This window comes from Rutidosis leptorrhynchoides, chromosome 7 (genome assembly GCF_046630445.1).
Source record: "Rutidosis leptorrhynchoides isolate AG116_Rl617_1_P2 chromosome 7, CSIRO_AGI_Rlap_v1, whole genome shotgun sequence".
Classification (NCBI taxonomy): domain Eukaryota; kingdom Viridiplantae; phylum Streptophyta; class Magnoliopsida; order Asterales; family Asteraceae; genus Rutidosis; species Rutidosis leptorrhynchoides.
In genome coordinates, this window is record NC_092339.1 from 47,465,447 (window position 1) to 47,488,372 (window position 22,926).

General features: G+C 33.0%; 1 protein-coding gene across 1 annotated transcript; it reads right to left on the minus strand.

Annotated features, from left to right (window-relative positions):
- Nucleotides 1-16,712: 16,712 nt before the first annotated feature.
- Nucleotides 16,713-17,465, minus strand: LOC139859178 (receptor-like protein EIX2). The gene has a single exon (XM_071847974.1). The coding sequence runs from the start codon at nt 17,463-17,465 to the stop codon at nt 16,713-16,715; it is 753 nt and encodes a 250-aa protein (XP_071704075.1).
- Between the last annotated feature and the right edge of the window lie 5,461 nt (nt 17,466-22,926).

Below are 22,926 nucleotides of genomic sequence, written 5' to 3' on the forward strand. Positions count from 1 at the left end.
TTCTGTACTAAGCTATTATGTATGGAACTTAACTATCCGGTTAATTCATATTACTAATATGCTATGATGTACATTATTCGTTAACAATTTCATCATTGTTAACCACAATCTCTGCTTCAATTCAATGAATTCCGTCTCATAATAAGTCAAGTGTATCATTCAATAACATGTTTGATTTTACACTTTCATCTTCGATGCACTCGAAACTTTCTAGAAAACATCAATCGTACTTTGCGAAGTTCGCAAGAATTCTTCAAGCGTCAACATCCTTCACTGAAGAATATCAATAAGAATAAATATTGAAGTATTGACTACATTAGTGAAATACTCCGCAAAGATTATGAAATCTCTAATGTTTTAAAAAAAAAAAAAAAATTCATTTCTAATTCAATCTGAAAATCAAATGAGCTTAATATGATTTAAACTCATTGAATCTGTATTACATCTGAAGAAAATATATTCACTTATATTTTCATAAGGACTGTAATGAAAATTCTTATTCAAAACATTATTTGTGAATTTTTTTTAACGGGTAGGTAATACCCGAGAGATGTCTAAATTCACAATTAATATGTTACATTCTTTGAATCTGATTCAGCAATCACCAACTGTATTCACTACTCTCTCAACAATATACATTCTTTCGTAAAAATCAAAATAACTATTCTCATCCAAATTTGATTACATATTCTAATTTTGACAAATCAAAAAAATCCAAGTCAAGATTTAACAGAAGACATCACTCTTAGAATTCCTACATCTATCAAAGTCATACTTTGAATTCAAAACTGTGACAGAACATCACTTTTATTCGTAACACTCAGAAATAGATGAAATTCATTAGGGAATCAGGACGATTTTATCATTTGGATATTGACTATGACAATCTGCATTTAAAACCCTTCGAAATCCTGGAAGACACTTCAAACATTGAACAATCGAGATGATGATCCAACCACACATTATCCGAAGTCTTGTACCTGAAAAGCTCTCGAAACCAAAGTCGTAGTTTAACACGTACCCTCGTCGAATTCTTTAGCATTTATTAGCAAAAACAACACTTCGATTTCTTTTCAAAGTAGCCAATTTTGTCACAGCTCCAGCAAGTCAATTTCGATTTCTCAGTCGGACTAGTCTTATTATAACCCCGATAGATACGTTGCTCTTTCGTCATTATTACTGGGGAACCTTTCATATTCCACCATATTACCACCAGCGTTTAATCATCTGAAACACGATTCTTCTGAACCCACCTCGGATTGATAACCAGAGATTCAGATATTATAGCATTAAATGCAGAGGAAACATAAAAATGGTAGAAGGTTTAAACGGTCAAAATTTTGATGATAAAAGATAGTGAGTTGGTAAAGCTCAGAAAAAGAAAGGATTTGGTACTGAAAAACGGATTGAGCAAAGTATGAGGGAAGCCGTGGACAAATTATAGAGACTGAATCTGCCTTCAAAGGATCTAAATGATTCAGTGCCTGCTGAACTCGTTAGCAAACACCTTACTTCTTATTCTAAACCTTCACAGACAGATATTCTTCATCATCATCATATCTTAAATATTATAAGATATCTTCGTATCTTCCATTATACATATTCTCCATATTTCTGGAAATATCATCACAACTATTCTTATCAAGTATCATTTATCTCTCCGTAATAACTGCAAAATAAAAGAGACTGTGTTAGTTTCTAAATTCTGAAAAATTCGAATATGAATGTTTTTGAAGTAGTGTTGGGAACTGATGCATGAGTTAGTATAATATAATGACACTTGATCAACGTCATTATATTACAGTAATTCATGCTGAGTTTCTAATGGACGTGATGATTCACAGGACATACCGTCATCATGTGTCATTTACACGACTCTTACATTCTATCTAACCTCTAAATATATCAAGAAAATATTTCTTGATGATTCGGCCTTTTTCAGGATATTCTGGTAATTTGACAAATCAAGATATTACCCTTTCAAATTCTAACTTAGAACAATTACTATATTCCTTCTGAAAGCCATACATACAAATTCCGGACCATTACAAGAGCTACTTAATCGCAAGAAGAAGAAACGAAAGGACAAAGCTCCGAAATCAAAAATTGGGGTATAAACCGCAGCAAATAGGAGAGAACATTAACTATGGATGACAATGATTATAGAAGACAGAAGCAGGGACATCGAAGTATAAAGGAAGATATAAAACCCAACGACCACCCAGAAACTACAAACCGTGTATATCAATACGTATAGCGATATAAAGACACGGGAGAATGAAAAACACTATAACCCCAAGGTAATGATAGAAGTAAGTAACTTCCTCCGGTGGTAGATGAAAGAGAAGGATGACAGATATGAAAGTTAGGAGTATATCAAGAATCAGTACTGGATGGAGCATGTTGACGAATGTTTTAAAATATGAATCAAGGGAGCAAGAATAGAAGGTGTGAGCTGTGGAAATAAGGAAATGAAGGGAGTGAATTTATAGTGAAATATCCGACAGACCAATCGAAACAGATTATTGCATTTAATCAAAGAAGATCCTGATTTCCTAAATCGCCGAAACCCCAAATCTTATTACGAAGATTTTCTTTAAATCCCATGAATTCCGGAAAATCAATCATAACCACGTCATTGGTTAAAACGAATATACATTTACTCATTTCACACTCTTGCGATAGCTTCACTTATACTCTTCGCATAATCAAATTGTTCTATCTATATTACTCAATGATGATAAAACTCTATTTATTAACTCATATTCGTCATGAAAACATTTTTATAGTTAGCCATGACGACTTCGATCAAATTTCGGGACGAAATTTCTTTTAACGGGTAGGTACTGTGATGACCCAGAAATTTCAGAACAAATTTAAACTTTAATCTTTATATATATCCGACACGATAAGCAAAAATCTGTATTGTTGAGTCTCGAAAGCTTTGAAACTATATTCATGTAATCAATTACCCTTTGACCATGCCTAACGATTCACGAACAATTATGTGTAAATAAATATATATACATATACATGTGTGATTATTAAATTGTGATATATTAATAAAACATTGAACGGATTAGTTAATATGAATATAAGTTATGAGATATATTTTATGAACTTGGAAATGCTATCAAGGTATTGAATAAATAATACTTTACATGAACGTATTTGTTCGATGTAAGTTTATCGACGAGATTAAAAGATAATATCAAATGATTGAATTATCGGATACATTGAACTATGATTATGAGTCTCTGTTATGAGGTCCACTTTGAATTAGGAAACCCTTACTTTTTTAACGGTATTCGGAATAAATGGTAAAGTGATTTACAAGTAAGAACAAAGTATCACTTATTGGGAGTTAGACAAAAGTTAGTGGAGAATTGAATTTCATAATACTCAATTTATCATATAGAAGGAATAATTGGGATACGATTCGTTGACTAGATAAACCCATTTGATATGTTATAATAAGTTATATTATTTAGAAAGTTAAGGAAATTAAACTAAACATTTACGCATAAAAGAATGAAATCAAATTAAGTTTTAAAGCATAAACGTTATAGGATTTTCGATTATGTAAATGAACTTAAATTATATAATTAGTTTTGAAAGGATAACTAGTATGTTATTAGATAAATATTTCAAAAATATGTATAAGATTATAAATTTTAATTAGTCATAAAACGTTTTGATTTTAAACTAATATTAATAAATAGGCTTTGATAAATAACAAGATTATGAATTATAAAAGGAAATGATCAAAACACTCAAAAGATTAAGTTACACTTTGAGTGGGTTAGTTTTTAATTAATTTAAGTCTAGTTATTAATAAAGGTACGTGTCACAAAATGTTTAATTTAAAATAAAATATATTGACAAACAACGAGACTTTAATTTATAGAAGGAAATGACCACAACGCTCAATTTTATAAGTTATATTTTTATAAAGGTAATTTATTGTTGAGTAAGTCTAATTTTTGTAAAAGGTACACGTCACGTAACGTAAAAGGCTAGTTTTCTAAACGTACGAAAGTGCGCCTGAAAAACCGAAAGTGGTACATGAGTCGTGAGACCACGACCGTGTCATTTTTGTAAAAATTATATTTTTACCATGAGCGTAAATATAATATAATATTTAATTAATTCTAAAGATTAAATATATTATATATTAAATAATATATATATATATATATACACTTTACATAAAGTTGTAAAGTTACGTAAGATTTGAAATGGGAATCATAAAGTTGTCGCAAGTTGTGGTGGTAGGTGGCAAACTTTCTCTTTAAAAACCGAACTCGTTCAATCTGCCATTCATTTTCATTTTCATATTACGGAGTATTACTTAATTTATTATTATTATTATTAATATTAATCTTATTATTATTAGTATTATTGAGAGCGATATTATTAGTGTTATACATAAAATACTACGACGAGGTCATGAGCGGGTCATTTCAAGACAAGTTTTATGAGTAGGATAGGGCTAAGGAAATTATGGGTTATAGCTATGGAGGTGATGGGAATGGTTCATGGGTATGCTCGTGAGGTCAACCTAGTGTTTATCATCTCCGTTGCGTTTACGAACCTTTCCTACAATATTGAACCTCAATATTGATACGTGAGTACTCCTAAATTTATTTTTACATATTAATAGTGTATCCCTGACTAGTGCTCGAGAAAATAGGATCATGCATGCTTGTACATTTAATATTGCCCTTAGATAGGTTATGTTGAATCTTAAAGGTTGTTATACCATGGATGAAATAAGGTGTAAGATATGCATGTCATTGGAAAGCTAGCGAAAAATTAAGAACTTTTCATTTAGATATCGAATGGATTCGATGAACGGTTAGAAAGTTTTGAATTAAACACTTAATTTCGTAATTAAGATTGCTAATGATAATTAGTGAACTAAATTTTTGGGTAATAAAAAGTGGTTATTTGAATTCTACTCGTCGAGTAGATGAATTTTCATATAAAGCACGTCTCGTTTCGTTGAACGGTTGTCAAGTTATAGATAAAATAAATTTTGTAAATTTTGATGAAACGTCGATACGGAAACTGAAATTCTCGCTGACCTGCGTTGTTTCAGATTAAAACAAAAATACCACTAAATTCTTTGCTGTAAGGTCTAACAAACGACTCTGGCCGTTTGTCAATTCGAGTCTCGACGATTTTTCTAAAAATCGTCAAAGTTGACTGTTTGGTCACATTTTAAAATTCTAAAAAGAGCTGGAACTTTTTATTAAAAATGTCAGTTTTGTATCAGTTGCCATGGTCGACCTGATGTGTGTTTACTTTTGCCAAAAATCATGTTATATCTTTATGGTAACGAGAATTTGAAGGCTTTGACCGCTTGTCAATCCGAGTTTCGAGGAATTTTCTAAAAATCTCCAAAGTAGGCTACTCGGTCACTTTTGTAAATTTATTAAAGCTGAAAAATTAACTTTGAAACGCCGAAACCGCGTTGGCAACTACGAGTTGTCTAGATTTAGTTTACTTCTGTAAAAATTTATGCTTAATCTTTTTGGTAATGTGTAACTTTTATCTTTGCCCGTTTATCAATCGGAGTTTCGATAATTTTTCTAAAAAATCGCTGAAGTGGTCGTTTAGTCATGTTTGACCGAAAAAAAATCATTTTTGTATAAGTTATTGTATTTTTGCATGCGACCTCGTTTTTACTTTAACCTTTGACTTTTGACCTTGAACTTTGACTTTTTCCATTAACTTTTCAGTTAATTTTTTCGTGTTGACTTTCTCTAAATACTAAAATACTATTTTATGATTATGATACCATTTGTGTTACGTTGTTTCACACGTCACCTTTTACTAGAATTTTAAATGAGCATGGGTAATATAACATGTTACTATACTGTTGAGTCAGACTCGAGCATTAGGATTGTGGTACACTATGACTTAGCCTAAATTGTTAGACAAATATTGACCGTCATATAAATATATATAATTAATATAGGTTCGTGAATCCAAGGCCAACCTTACACTTGTTCGATGATGTTATATGTATTTTTACTACAAAATACAGTATGGTGAGTTTCATTTGCCTTTTTTTCCCTTTATATTTTTGGGACTGAGAATACATGCGCTTTTATAAATGTTTGACGAAATAGACACAAGTAATTGAAACTACATTCTATGGTTGAATTATCGAAATCGAATATGCCCCTTTTTATTAAAGTCTGGTAATCTAAGAATTAGGGAACAGACACCCTAATTGACGCGAATCCTAAAGATAGATCTATTGGGCCTAACAAACTCCATCCAAAGTACCGGATGCTTTAGTACTTCGAAATTTATATCATGTCCGAAGGAGGATCCCGGAATGATAGGGGATATTCTTATATGTATCTAGTTAATGTCGGTTACCAGGTGTTCACCATATGAATGATTATTTTTGTCTCTATGCATGGGACGTATATTTAAGAGAACTGGAAATGAAATTCTTGTGGTCTATAAAAATGATGAAAATAAATGATTATGATAAACTAATGAACTCACCAACCTTTTGGTTGACACTTGAAGGCATGTTTATTCTCAGGTTTGAAAGAGATCTTCCGCTGTGCATTAGCTGATTTTAAAGATATTACTTGGAGTCATTCATGACATATTTCAAAAGACGTTGCATTCGAGTCGTTGAAGTTCATTAAAGATTATATTTAAGTAGATGACAGATTAGGTCATTTATAGTTTGGATATTATGAAATGGTATGCATGCCTGTCAACTTTCGATGTAAATGAAAGCTTTTCTTTTAAAACGAATGCAATGTTTGTAAAATGTATCATATAGAGGTCAAATACCTCGCGATGTAATCATATGTTATTGTATTCGTCCTTATGGATAGGGACGGGTCATCTCACATATGGAATCTGTTATAATCATTTAATTAATCAATTGGGTTGGGTAATTGATTATTCATTCTGATCAAGTGGATGAATTAATATTCATAAACTAATTAAAACAGGGGTGGATTACATACATTGATAACTGGTGTAATTGTTGACAGAAGTGATAACTGCGTCACAGTTTAAATCCTTAATCAGTTGGAATATTTGACTTCGGGTATAAGGGTAATTTGACGAGGATACTCGCACTTTATATTTATGACCGATGGACTATTATGGACAAAAACCAGATAGACGTATCAAATAAACCAGGACAAAGGACAATTAACCCATGGTAATAAATTAAAATCAACACGTCAAACATCATGATTACGGAAGTTTAAATAAGCATAATTCTTTTATTATATTTCTCATCGTATCTTTATTTACTGTCATTTTATTACTCGCAATTTTATTTACTGTCATTTTATTTATTGTCATTATTTTACGCACTTTAATTATCGTCATTTATCTTTACGCTTAAAATATAGAATCGACAAACCGGTCATTAAACGGTAAAACCCCCCTTTTATAATAATATTACTACTTATATAATTATATATATTTTGTATAAATATAGTTGTTAAAAATATAGTAAGTATCACCAGCTCCCTGTGGAACGAACCGGACTTACTAAAAACTACACTACTCTACGATTAGGTACACTGCCTATAGTGTTGTAGCAAGGTTTAGGTATATCCCATCCGTAAATTAATAAAACTTGTGTCATATTTTGTAGTATTTCCTAGTAAAAATAATAGTATTTCGTACCCTCACGCTACATCATCAAGTTTTTGGCGCCGCTGCCGGGGAGCGCTAAAACGCTATATTTTTAATTATAATAATATTGAAATAAAATATAATAATATAATAATATTGAAATAGAATATAATAATATAATAATATTGAAATAGAATATAATAATATAATAATATTTAAGAATCAAAAATTTATACGTAAATTTTAAAAAAAAGTCGTATTTATTAAATACTTCAGGGGTATATTATGTAACTTATAATTAATAATTGCTATCATGTCGCTTTCATGTGAATAGTAAATTAATTAATTTATTTTCATTTACTATTCATGAATAGTAAATGAATTAAAAAAAAAAAAAGTTTTGAAAAAAAAAATTATAATTATAAAAAAATTATTAATTTGTAAAAAAAAAATCGTTTTTTAAAAAAAAAAAAAAAAAAAAAAATCGTTTTTAAAAAAAAAAAAAAAAAAAATTTCGTTTTTAAAAAAAAAAAAAAAAAAAAAAAAAATTTGAGTAAAAAAAAAAATTGTTTTTTTTTAAAAAGAAAAAAAAATTCGTTTTAAAAAAAAAAATTTGTAAAAAAAAAAATCGTTTTTTTTAAAAAATTTTAAAAAAAGAGAAAAAAAATTATTAAAAAAAAAATATATATATATTTTTAAAATTTTGTCTATAAAAAAAAAATGTTTTTTTAGTTTTATTACCTTTAGATTTTTAGACTATAGTCGCAACTTTTAGTATTAAGTTTAGTTTTGCCATAGTTATTTTTATACTTTTAGATTTTTAGGCTTTGCCGTAAAATTCCTTAAGTGCTTTTTCTTTAGACTAAGATTTAGGTGCCTTAAAATTTTGCGACGCCGTGTTAAAATTTTAGTATCCTTTTAAGTAATTCCCGTTTTTCGTTTAAAATCCCTTTTTAATTTTAGACGCGCTACAATTTTCTTATTTTTCGACCTTTTATTTTTTTCAACCATTTTTATTTTTCAATTTTTTTTTTTTCCGACGCACTCTTTTTCTCTCTTATTTCTCGCTATTCTAGTTTTAGGACATAGATTTTTATTCTACTTCTTATCTAAATTTCTTAAAATTACGAAAATTTATTTTAAGTGGTTAAATTAATAGACATCAAAATTTTCTGGTTCGTAGTAATAGTTGGATTTGTACGTGGACCGGGTTATTGGAGCCAAACAGTCCTCAATTATATTGAGACCAAACGAATCCTGCCCCTCTGCTGCATCTTTTGGCTATTCGAAACGTGGGCAAAATCAGAAAAGTCTATTGATTGGATAACTTATTATAATTTTTCTTTCCTTTTAAAAACTAATAGGATATTCAGTGAATGCACCGAGCAAGACGTTCACCACCTTTTGTACGTTCACCACCTGTAACTAGATCAAGACATTTAACAAATATAACCGCCGTTGATTTCTCTTTAGAATCGTCATCCAGTAGACCAAGTACTTTAGTTCAAATTTCCGATAATCCATTTTTTGAACCCGACTTCACAATTAAGAACCCGGAGCATATTCAAGGACAATTCCAAGATCCTGAACCACTAATTATTCCTCCTGAGCCACAAACCATTAAATCAGAATCCTCTAGTGATTCGGATACAACAAATTCAATTATGGAAAATCTGGAACCTCTAAGTATGGAAGATCGAATGAGAGCCACACGCACGGGCCAAGGTCACGCCATTATTAAACCAGAAGTTAATGCTCCAGATTATGAAATTAAAGGACAAATCCTACACATGGTAACTAACCAATGCCAATTCAGTGGTGCACCGAATGAAGATCCTAACGAACACCTTCGTACGTTTAAAAGAATTTGTACACTATTCAAAATCCGAGAAGTGGAAGATGAGCAGATCTATCTCATGTTGTTTCCCTGGACTTTAAAGGGAGAAGCCAAAGATTGGTTAGAATCGTTACCTGAAGGGGCGATTGACACATGGGATGTTTTAGTTGAAAAATTTCTTAAACGATTCTTTCCGGCATCCAAAGCCGTGAGACTTCAAGGAGAAATTGTTACGTTCGCGCAAAAGCCAAATGAAACTCTATATGAAGCGTGGACAAGATTCGGAAGGATGTTGAGAGGATGTCCTCAACACGGATTAGATACTTTTCAAATAGTACAAATCTTCTATAAAGGCGTAGACATCGCCACACGAAAAGACATCGACATAACAGCTGGTGGTTCCATTATGAAGAAAACCGCAACTGAAGCTTACAAAATTATTGATAACACAGCCTCCCACTCGCATGAGTGGCATCAAGAAAAAGATATCTTTCGGTCATCTAAAGTGGCTAGAGCCGATTCTAGCCATGACTTTGATTCCGTTTCCGCAAAAATAGATGCTTTCGAAAGACGAATGGAAAAGATGAATAAAGATATTCACGCAATACGAATCAGTTGTGAGCAATGCGGTGGACCACACTTATTGAAAGATTGTCACATTGAACCAACGATGGAACAACGAGAGAATGTTTCCTATATGAACCAAAGGACGGGAAGTAATTATCAAAATAATTATCAACCGCCAAGGATAAACTTCAATCGAAATCAAAACATTCTTTACAATCCAAATGGACCCAACAACAACTCGTATAACCAACAAGGTTCGAATAACCAACCAACTCAAAACAACACTTTCAATCCACAAAGACATGGCTTGTATAAACCACCACAACAAACCGAAGAGAAAAAGTCAAATATGGAAGACGTGGTATTCAAGCTAGTTGAATCTCAAACACAATTTATTGAAACTCAAACCCAAACAAATGAGAGGTTTGATCAGTCATTAAGAACTCAACAAGCTTCCATTTTGAATCTAGAAAAACACGTAGGTACTCTTGCTAGCATGATGAGTGAGAGGGAACAAGGAAAGCTACCGAGTAATACTGAAGTAAATCCTCGGAATGAGAATGTTAATATGGTGTCAACAAATTCTGAAAAACCAGCTCCAGAAGATGGGAAGGTTTTAGATGTGAGTAACAATGAAGAAGTTACAACACCACCACCACCCGAGTATGTAAAGCCAGTGGTGGCACCATACAAACCACCCATCCCGTTTCCAAGAAAAGGAGTTGAGTATGAGCAAGTGATAGGTAATAAAGATTGTGATACCTCTGGAAAGAAGAAGAAGAAAAAGAATAAGAAAGTGCAAGAAACAAAAGCCGTAAATATAAACCCGGTGAAGACAGTTCCACCAAAACCTCCACCTAGGGTAGGTGATCCGGGTGAATTTATTGTTCCTTGTCTACTTAGTGATTGTGTCATGTATGATGCACTAGCAGATTTAGGTGCAAGTGTAAGTGTTATGCCTCTTTCATTATATAAGAGATTAGGAGTAGGTAAGTTAAGTCCAACGGATATGAGTGTTCGACTCTTTGATCAAACCATTAAACACCCAGTTGGAATTGTTGACAACCTACCCGTTCAAGTAGGCAATTTAACCTTTCTAGTCGAATTCATTGTCATTAACATAGAAGAGGACCCAAACATTCCTCTAATTTTAGGTCGACCATTCTTAGCGTCCACCAAGGCGTTATTTGATGTAGAAAATGGAAGAATGACACTTAAAAGTGGTGACAAATCGATCACCTTTATGATTCGAAAATCTAAACCTCCACCAACCAAAACCGTTGAACCAATAAAAACGATTGGTAAGAACCATGTTGTTTTACCAACTCCAACGGTAGTGCTTAATAATAATAAAACGCCTAAGTGTGGGGAAAATGAAGTAACACCTAATGACGACCCAATAACAAATAACCCCGTTGTTGATACGAAATTAAATGATCCCGTTATTAACAGTTCAATGAAGAAACTTTATAAACGGGCTATTGATGCTAGAAGTAAGGGGAACTTTAAGTTATGTAACCGGTTAGTATCCAATCTGTCGCCTAAAGAAAGGGCGAAGCTAGTTGAATTATGGGATATTACGGAAGAAGCCGGGCACTGGCTTAAAGAAAAAGTCACGGATATGCAAGTTGATTATGGACCAAGAGAAATTAACGATGAAGTTAATCACAATTTTGACACCACGGCTACCTAAGTGTGGGGAGATTCAAATGTTCTAAAAAGAAAATGCTATCTAGAGTTAGTTGTTCTGTTCTCGTGTAGTTCCGAGAATGGAACCCGATTGGTCTTTTCCGCTAGCAGACACTAAAGAACTAGTTTTCTCCCTCCATTCTGAATCTTTTTATTTAGTAGGTTTTATATAAAATTAATATGCTTTTTAAATTTATGTTTTGAATGATTTTAAAAACAAAAATTTACTTTATTTCATTAAGTTTAAAAAAAATGATTTCTAAAATTCGTCGTGAGTTAAAGACTAGGTCGTTGAGCCGAAATTGCTTTACCCGAGGGCGGGGCGACAAATTTTGTTATCATTATTTTTAATTTTATTGATCTAAAGGATGAAAAAAAAATATTATATATTATAAATTTTTAAACGTGGGGTTATGTACCAAACTTCAAAAATATGTATATATATGTTTGTATTTTATGTTATGTACACAACAGGGTAAAACAGCGCACTTTCAAAGACTATCATGAAGTTCAGCAAAAGCTACTGATTTTGACAAGACGCAAAAAAAAAAAAAAAATCAAATGTGAAATAACAATATGTTTGCAAACTCGGTATTTTTAATCACTTTTCTACGCTAATCACCCTCATGAATTTATAATTGTAGTCTGATTTCATGCAAATGAGGGCATTGCATGATCTCAAGTGTGGGGAAGGGTTATAAATTCTCTCGGGTTTATACTTAGTTTATTTGCCAAATTTTGTGAAAATTTGAAAAATTTTCAATTAAATGAACTCAAAATCATGTTTATACATATTTATGAACGATGAAAACTAGGTGTTAATACCGAAATTATCGTTACCTCGAAAAGGACATAAATTGAGAAACAACTTAAAACGCTTGAATTCATTTAAATTAGAATAAAGGAGAATAAAAAGGCAAAGAAAGAAACTAAGTGTGGGGAGAATGTACCAAGTTATTCAATTAAAAACTATCTATCACATATTTTTGTACAAACAATTGAAAATACTTTTGTTTTGAACGATAATCAACTGTTTTATCCGATGAAAGAAAAGAAGAGATGGATCTACACGATGAATCAATTCCATCATTTGAAGGAAGTAAAGTCTTCCGAAAAAGACACGCGCTTCTTGATTTAGGTCATGAAGTTGTCGTCCAGACCAGCTGTAGGTTGACGAAAAATCTAGAAAAGTCATCTCTAAAATCAGCAGGAAATCCACGGACCTCAGCATCAAACAGGGTCGCCAAGTGGTCAGATTTATCCTAACCATGAGAAGGATTTATCTCGTACAATGGGGAGGCACCGTGCAAATTAGCTTGATAAGACTAATGAATCAGATCCCCAGAAAAGGATAATCTCCTTAAAGATTAAAAATCAGCTTTTAAGACTGATAATACTCAATCCTAGAGATTGACCTTAAAGATTGAGAATTCAAACTCATGGAATTCGATGATATCTAAACTCGAGCATGAACGAGAAAATATTTTGATCAAAAATACAAACCGATTTGTTTTCTGAAAAACCATTTTCAATGCGTTCATTACCATTGAACGTAAAATCCTAAGAAATTCACCTGGAATTCATTAGGTCACCTGAACCAAATCGGGTGTCAACCGTAAGAACGGTGGTTGCATAGCATGGTCAAAGACAGGACCTTGTGCCAGATCGAAAAATCATAGGATGATCTTTACTATTGCTCCTACAAAGGATAGTACTAGCATCCAACACGTTTATAGACCATAATCAAAAGCATGTGACGGGACATTGCCTTAACAGTTGCTTGTTCATCGCTTTCCTTTACAACCGGACGGTAGTTTGCCGAAAGGTAATATACGGGACAAGTAAACTGGACGTGTTGCTTTCCTAATACAAGGTTAGCAAGTGGGTAACACAAAACCACAAGTGTTGAGCTAAAATTTTCAAATCTGAAACCCACACAACCCACAAAAATATTTTGCAAACACCGGTGAAGGGTTATTCCGGAAAACTTATCTAGGGTAAAAGTTAGATTAAATTTTCAAAAAGATCAAATGTTTTCATAAAGATCCAATTTCCTTAAGGATCTACATTTTAATAGTCATGTGGGACTGTAAACCACCTTTCAAATGTGCACTTTGCTTTGGAAACCGAAAGTAAATCGGCTATTTGATTGCAAGTGTCGTTGACCTAAACCCAAGGCAACTGTGGATGACACACCCACCTTTAACCATCATTACTGTCATTGTTTATACCGCTATATCAAAATCACTGATGTACAAAATGTGATGAATAAAAAAGTGATTCATGTATGTTTTTATTTCAAGTTCTGTATTGCTTGAGGACAAGCAACGCTCAAGTGTGGGGATATTTGATAGTGTTCCAAATGAACATATATTTAGTAGCAATATCGTTCCAATATGTAAAGTTTTTAAATGTAATTTCCTTATTTTTAGTTGTAATAGTTAAATAAATAAGTGCGAAGACGAAAGACGCAAATCGCTCGAAAATGAAGATTTAAAGACAAAAACGAAGATTTGAAAGACCAAAACGTCCAAAAAGCTCAAATGTACAAGATACAATTCAAAAGGTTCAATTTATTGATGAAGAACGTCTAAAAATGACAAGAGTACAAGTTACAAAACGCAAAGGACACGATATAAAATTGTACGAAAGGACGTTCGAAAATCCGGAACCAGGACATGAACCAACTCTCAACGCTCGACGCAACGGTGTAAAAATTACGAGTCAACTATGCACAAGAATAAAATATAATATTTAAATAAATCATAATAAGAATAATATTAAATAATAAAAAGTTGTTAATTGAGCATAGTTCAGGGGTCGTAAATGAAAATTCAATTTATAATTTGGCCTATAAAAGGAACGATCTATGTAACGATGAGGGAGAGGAAGAATTTTTTCCGATCTTTTTTTTTATCAATCAAATATCTATATCAATTATCAATATCTATATTCTATATCTCTATCATAATGTTAACTTAATAAGATATAACAATAATCTTAATTTTAATTTTAAATTATGATAATAATAAGATTTATGATAGAGATCGTTTGAGTGTGTAAGTCGAAATTCTGTCCGTGTAACGCTACGCTATTTTTAATCATTGTAAGTTATGTTCAACCTTTTTACATTAATGTCTCGTAGCTAAGTCGTTATTATGCTTATTTAAAATGAAGTACTCATGATGTTGGGCTAATTACTAAAATTGGGTTATTGAACTTTGGACCATAATTAAGGTTTGGGCAAAAGACCGACACTTGTGGAAATTGGATTATTGACTATTAATAGATGGGGGGTATTGTCTAATTGAGTGACAACTCATTGGAGTCTGTCGAACCTATCTTCAAATTAATTAACCTAATAATTAATAATGATTATGGTTGTCCTATTTAGTGACGTTCATATGGAATCTGTTATAATCATTTAATTAATCAATTGGGTTGGGTAATTGATTATTCATTCTGATCAAGTGGATGAATTAATATTCATAAACTAATTAAAACAGGGGTGGATTACATACATTGATAACTGGTGTAATTGTTGACAGAAGTGATAACTGCGTCACAGTTTAAATCCTTAATCAGTTGGAATATTTGACTTCGGGTATAAGGGTAATTTGACGAGGATACTCGCACTTTATATTTATGACCGATGGACTATTATGGACAAAAACCAGATAGACGTATCAAATAAACCAGGACAAAGGACAATTAACCCATGGTAATAAATTAAAATCAACACGTCAAACATCATGATTACAGAAGTTTAAATAAGCATAATTCTTTTATTATATTTCTCATCGTATCTTTATTTACTGTCATTTTATTACTCGCAATTTTATTTACTGTCATTTTATTTATTGTCATTATTTTACGCACTTTAATTATCGTCATTTATCTTTACGCTTAAAATATAGAATCGACAAACCGGTCATTAAACGGTAAAACCCCCCTTTTATAATAATATTACTACTTATATAATTATATATATTTTGTATAAATATAGTTGTTAAAAATATAGTAAGTATCACCAGCTCCCTGTGGAACGAACCGGACTTACTAAAAACTACACTACTCTACGATTAGGTACACTGCCTATAGTGTTGTAGCAAGGTTTAGGTATATCCCATCCGTAAATTAATAAAACTTGTGTCATATTTTGTAGTATTTCCTAGTAAAAATAATAGTATTTCGTACCCTCACGCTACATCATCACATGTCAATTCATGATATGTTGTTACTATGTTTGGGTGTACAATAAGCTGGAAAGCAAGTTTGCAGCGTGTAGTGGCTTTATCAACTACGAAAGTTGAATATATGGCGCTGACCGAAGCAATCAAAGAGTTGATTTGGCTAAAAGGCTTACTGGTGGAGCTTGGTGTTCATGTGGTCAAAGTTTTAGTTTATTGTGATAATCAAAGTTCTTTGTGTTTGTCCAAAAACCAAGTGTTTCATGAGAGGTCCAAACATATTAATGTCAAGTTACATTTCATTAAAAACATAATTGCATAAAAAGAAGTAGAAGTGGTGAAGATTACTCACTAAGTCATTGCCTAAAGCTAAGTTTGATCATTGTTTGGAGATTCTCAAAGTTGATATGGTTAATTCATTGCTTATGAAGACTTCGCAATAAAGGTGGAGACTGTAAATAGAGATTAGCTGGTTATTGTCAAAGTCATAATAGTACATGGACTAGATAGTAACTTGTCTAATAGTGCAGGGGTCATAGTTGTAATATTTCTGTTAGATATCCTTGGTGTCTGGAATTGGGTATATGAACCCTAGTTCCTGTTTTCATTTTAATTCATTAAGTTGTAATCCTTTTTCATTCAATCAAGTAATAAACGAGTACAATTTAGCTCACAATTTCATTTTCTTTCCTCTTGAATTTATTACAGTAATGATAAATTCTAGTTAACAATATCTACAAAAGTTGGATGACAGATTTCAAATAGCTCGGTTCGATCTTCTCGTAGTTGGTCATGCTCGCCTATGGATCTTGTTGAAGTAAATTTGGATTGTCACAAGAATCCAATTTCTGACTATGGTAAAAAAAAAACCTAAAAAAGGCATATCTCCAAGAATGGATGATAGCCAACGAGTAATAAAAACCCAAAACCCCGAAAGCAAAACCAACCGCAATGCTAACAAAAAATCCTTTACTTATAAACTTGTCTTCATATTCTTGTTGTGCAATACCTTCATCCCTAGGCTTACTACTTGTTGCCTCATCCCCTGGGCATCCATTGGGTAACGGAAGCCCGCAAAGTGCGGGATTTCCAGTATATGACGCCATGTCAAAACTCTGTAACTGTGTGCTTCTCGGAATTCTTCCTGACAAATTGTTAAACGACAAATCCAGGACACCGAGATTACTCAACTGTGAAAGGCTGGCAGGGATTACACCAATCAGATTGTTTCTTAATAAATCAAGAAAATCCAACCATCTTAGTTGACCAATGTCTTTTGGTATTGGTCCGGTTAACCCATTTCTTGAAAGGTTCAAGGCGATTAAAGACATGAGACTCGAGATCTCACCTGGTACCTCGCCGGTTAATCTATTGCTAGAAAGATCAAGGCTCACGACTAGACCCAATGTGTTTTGGTACGTGGTTTGCTTTCCTTTCCATAGGAGTAATGCTTTGAATACATATTGGGCTTTGGCTAAAAACTGGGTTTCGGATAAACCAATTGCAGTGAAAAAGAGATTTGCACCTGTGCTATTCTTTTCTTGTAAGGTCATCGCCGAAATATTATTTAGATACTTCGGGATGGTCCCAGAGAAACTGTTAACCGAGAGATCCAATGAAACTGTTAACCGGTTATCATTGAGTGATAGGGAAGCGGTGTCATAAGGAAACGACGGTATGTTACCCGTGAAGTTATTCGAGCCTCATATCAATTATTGGTAAATTCTCAAATTCAAATTTGGTAAATTTACCGTAATCAAATCAGGTATCTCACCACTGATTTGATTAAATGAAATATTTAAGTAAACTATACCCACCAGATTTAAATATTCCCAGAACCAAGTGGGGACGGAGTCACGATTCCGGTCTCGGATATATCAAGCACGGGAAAGTTGTTTTAATTTTTCAGCCATCCCGGGAAAGAACTCCCGAGTTTGCACGATGATAACGATATGGTCTCGAGTTGAAAAGTTGGAGACCATTCAGAATCAATATCTAAAGATAATGAGTTATATGCAACATCAAGGTAAAACTAAATGAGAAAGATTTGTTACATGTGATTCAGTGATTGTACTATCAAAGAAGTTTGAAGATGCACCCAAGAACTCAAGCTTGGAAAGTGGCCCCAACTTTTCAGCTAAAGTTCCGTTTAAGAGGTTTCTTTCAAAATATAACTCCCGTAGGGAAACAAAAGAAGAAAGATCAGGGAGAAATCCGTTAATACGGTTATCAGCCAAATCAAGAATCGAAAGATTTGATTTTTGCATGAATTTTCCCAGGAATGATCCATTCAACTGATTTACCTTAAGGTATAGTTTCATCAAAGATGTGAATTTTGAAAAATCAGGTAAAGAACCACTTAGTTGGTTAGAAAATAGATCCAAAACCTGCAACGATCTTTGAGAAAGGTTGTCAAAGAAACTAGGAAGATCTTGATTCAGATTGTTTGCAGGTAGACGAAGTTCACGTAAGTTGACCAAGTTCCTAAATGAACTTTGGATACCACCTTCAAGTCCATTGTTGGTCAAGTATAAGGTTTGGAGGTTTTGAATTGTACCAAAAGCTTCAGGTATTGTACCAAGTAACTCGTTGTCAGATAAGTTGATATCTGTAAGACTCGCACTGAAGTTAAATAACCAAGGATATATTGTAGATGATGGAAGAGAGTTATAACTGATATCAACAACAGCGAAAGAATTTAATAAATTGGTCATTGTTGTAAAAAATGACTTAGCAGTATTATTAGGAAGATTACAGTTTATGAGGTGCAACTCTACCAAAGAAGGTAATCTGATGGCATTATTTAGTACGTTGAATGACTCACTGAGGTCTATACCACTAAGATTTAGGTACTTGAGTGAGGAAAAACGAGAAAGCCAGTCTGTGTTCTTGATTGAAACTGATGAATATGAAAGATCAAGAGTTTGTAAGTTTGAAAGATTACCTAATTGAGATGGAACTTTGGGTGAATCAAACTCGGTGTTACCAAGTTTAAGGTGCTGCAAATTTTTAAAGGAACCAATGAATTCGGGGATATGAAGTGAAGCTGTTCCCGCTCATATCTAAATCTCTTAACGAGCTTAATGAAAGCAACGAAGAATCTATTGCACCTTTGACACCAAGGAAACTTCCATATTCTTTAGACAAAATTGCAGGAAGATCAAGTTTAATGACTTCACCTGTGTCATTTATGCAACTTACACCTCGCCATTGACAGCAATCTTGGGATGCATTAGTGTCTCTCTATGACTTAAGGAGGGCGTAATCATCCGTAAGCCCTTTTTTGAATTGCAACAGTGCTCTCCGGTCCTGCTCAATGCACCTTGTTTCGGCATAAACAAGGTTAATGGTGCAGCTTATGAAAATTATTAATAAAAAATATAAAGAGAGATATTGTGTATAAAAATGCATGAGTGCTCTAAAAGGATTGAAGTCATATTATATTTTTTAGTTGCCAGGTTCATATGATATTTAAGCTTCAACCTTTATCAGTAAAAGGCTGTGTATTACAATATTATATAGGTAGGTTTAACTCCTCAATTAGCCAATTAAGAATAATCAACACCATTATTTAAATTAATATATGTTTGATTATGTAATTAACATCTGACTCTGGATATTCTGCTATTTCTAATACTTTAAAAAGATGTGTGTGACATCAACTGTCCTAATCATATAGATTACTCTACAGAATTTTCTTATCTTGTGGTATTAAAAAGATATAAAAAATGATCATATCATTTTCTAAAACCATTTGTTGGGTCAAACAGTCAAACATTCCAAAAATGTCTTCTTCATATAGGCTGCTCGACGGGATTTTCATACGAATATGACATACTGTCCAAGAATGTCAGGTCAAATGTTAAAATTTTTGTCGCACCCTCAAACTACACTACAATACTACGCTTGAAGCTGGTGGCCACAAAGTTTGTTGGGCTTCTAGATGTGTTATTGGAGTTGGTGATGTAGTAACTTTATATTTGATTGTAAATACAAACGGAATACACAAAGTATATGATTATTGACCAAAATGTACTTCAAATAACAAAGGATTTTCAGTGCCTGAAAAAATCCGAAGTCTATTCTCGTCCTTTTTCATTAGAGTTTTCTCAAATTGATTCATCATAAAAAAGTTAGGCATTTTTTCTTGCTCGTTGAAGAGCATTCGTGTAACCAAACTCCTTTTTTCCTGGTAATTGACCCTGCAACTCTGCTTCCCCAACAGCAGAATTTAAGTATGCTTACATATGTATGTAAAACTATAATAAAATAAAAGAGTATCTGCTTATACACAATTGAGAACTAGAAGCACATATCATATATACGTATATACACATTAAACATACACTATAATGTGTACTATCTTGTTGGATCGGTTTAGAATTGTTTTGGGTGTTTTTAGATTTTTTCGGATTGTTAGGGGAGGTTCGTTTTTAGATAGTTTTTGTTCTAGTTGGTTGCTTTCTAGGCGCTATCTTCCGAGTCCCTCGTTTCTTTTATATTCTCTGTTGAGGGCGTTTTCCTTTGAAAAACGACCTCGTTTCTATATGAGTTTTCGTTATTTCGCCAAAAAAAAAAAAAAAAAAAGATGACAAAATATGTCTGATCAGTCGGTCGATCACCTGGTACCCTGATAACCAAATAAAAGCTTCAAAAATTTACTTACACTATTTCTAAGCGTCACTGTTATGTATTTGACATTGTTAACAATAATAATGTGGTAAAATCTAATTGCAAATTAGATAAGAAAATAAATTAATACTCCGTAATAAAAATATATCTTTACTGGTATAACAAAATCATTGATTGGTTCGTATAAATCTCACGCTTCCTATGTGTTTCGTCAGGAACACAACAAATGCCAAAAGGTGTGACATGTTGATGCACCGTTAATAACAAATGCCAAAAGGCGTGACATGTTGATGCACCGTTAATTCCGTCAGCTGTCTGTCAAATATTTCCATATCATCTCACGGATTCCATCTAGCGCTCTTTTAGAAATATTCTTACAATCTTACTAAATTGCAAGTTCATTACATACAACGCAAGCCAAAATGGTTTGATTAACATTGTCATTGAGCATATGAAATCACATTTTCGTGCACTTAACTCTTTCTTAAATACAAAGCCAAATAAATTTTCACAAATAAATTAAACAATTAAATCAAACACATGAAAATGATATATATGTACGTGTAATAAATTATAAAGGTGGACATCAATATCAGAATTCAGTATGAAACATGAAGGTAGAAGTTTTCTCTATTCGGGCTACCCGGGAGGGCGAATAATATGAGCTCATACTCTGACAGTCCAACTGAACTACTCTTATGTACACAAGCAAATTATGATTTCAGAGAATGTATTGTGGTATCGATTATACAGTTCCAGAATTTAAAATTTTAATTTTTATGTTCTCGAAAGTTGTCATAATATATTTGTTCCGCTCTGGGGGAAACCGTGTAAACCGGCTAAATCAAAACAAGTTAATCCACTTGCAACATTTTTCGCCGTGATGTTTAGGAACTTATTTGCAGTTAATGGCAATGATACCGAGTGAACCCTACAGAATCCAACAAGCGTGAATCAGTATGATTTGGATGTTGGTTTGTAGACATATATATGGCTTTGATTCATGCCATCTGTTTCTTCTGTAGACGTGATGAAGATATCAATATCAAAGTAAAAGATACACAATAAGAAACAAACATACATTCAGGTGTTTGATGATTGCAATTTTAATTGTAGCATAAATACCTTTGGTTTATCTTCTATTAATATTATTACTAGTATTACAAATTACAATTACAATTACGATCAATAACATCTTGTGTTGCATTACTTTCTTTAGTACATATTAATAACCGAACAACATACTTGCTCACCTATGGATCTTGCGGAAACTAATCTCCATAGTTACAAGGACCCAATTTCCGACCATGGTAAAAAAACCCAAAAAAGCATATCTCCAAGAATCGATAATGGCCAACGAACAATAAAAACCCAAAACTCCGAAAGCAAAACCAACCGCAATGCTAACAAAAAATCCTTTACTTATAAATTGGTCATCGTATTCTTGTTCTGCAATATCTTCATGCTTAGGACTACTACTTCTTGCCTCATCACCTGGGCATGTAATGGGCAACGGAAGCCCACACAGTGCGGGATTTTCAGCATATGACGCCGCGTCAAAGCTCTGTAACTGTGTACTGCTCGGAATTCTTCCTGACAAGTTGTTAAATGACAAATCCAGGACGCCAAGACTACTCAACTGCGAAACGCTGGTAGGGATTACACCAATCAGATTGTTTCTTGATAAATCAAGAAAATCCAATTGTCTTAGTTGACCAATGTCTTTAGGTATTGGGCCGGTTAACCCATTTCTTGAAAGGTTCAAGGCAATCAGAGACAAAAGACTCGTGATCTCACCTGGTATCTCACCGGTCAATCTATTGCTAGAAAGATCAAGGATAACGACTAGACCCAACGTCTTTTGGTAAGTGATTTCCTTTCCTTTCCATAGGAGTAATACTTTGAATACATACCGAGCTCTAGATCTTAGCCGGGTTTCGGATAAACCGACTACATTGTACCAGAAACTTGCATCTGGGTTACTCTTTTCTTTTAAAGCCATCGTCAAAATGTTATTGAAACACTTCGGGATGGTCCCCGAGAAATTGTTAATCGACATGTCTAAAATTTGAACATTATGGAGCTTACATAAGCTTGTAGGAACCGTTCCATTGAACCGATTAGATGGTAGGCTAAGAACAATCAACATCGACAAGCTTTCTCCAACCCATTCTGGTATCGTTCCTGACAGTTGATTTTCTCCAAGATCAAGAAGCTGCAATACCGTGCAGTTTTTTAGCGACAATGGTAGCTCTCCTGTTGACGTGCCGTGGGGATACCATACATAACTCTCTAAATTTATACAAGATGCAAATATTACAAAAAGCACGCACAATCTATCGAGCACTTAAAACCCAGTTATTATAGCACTTAATGTAAGTA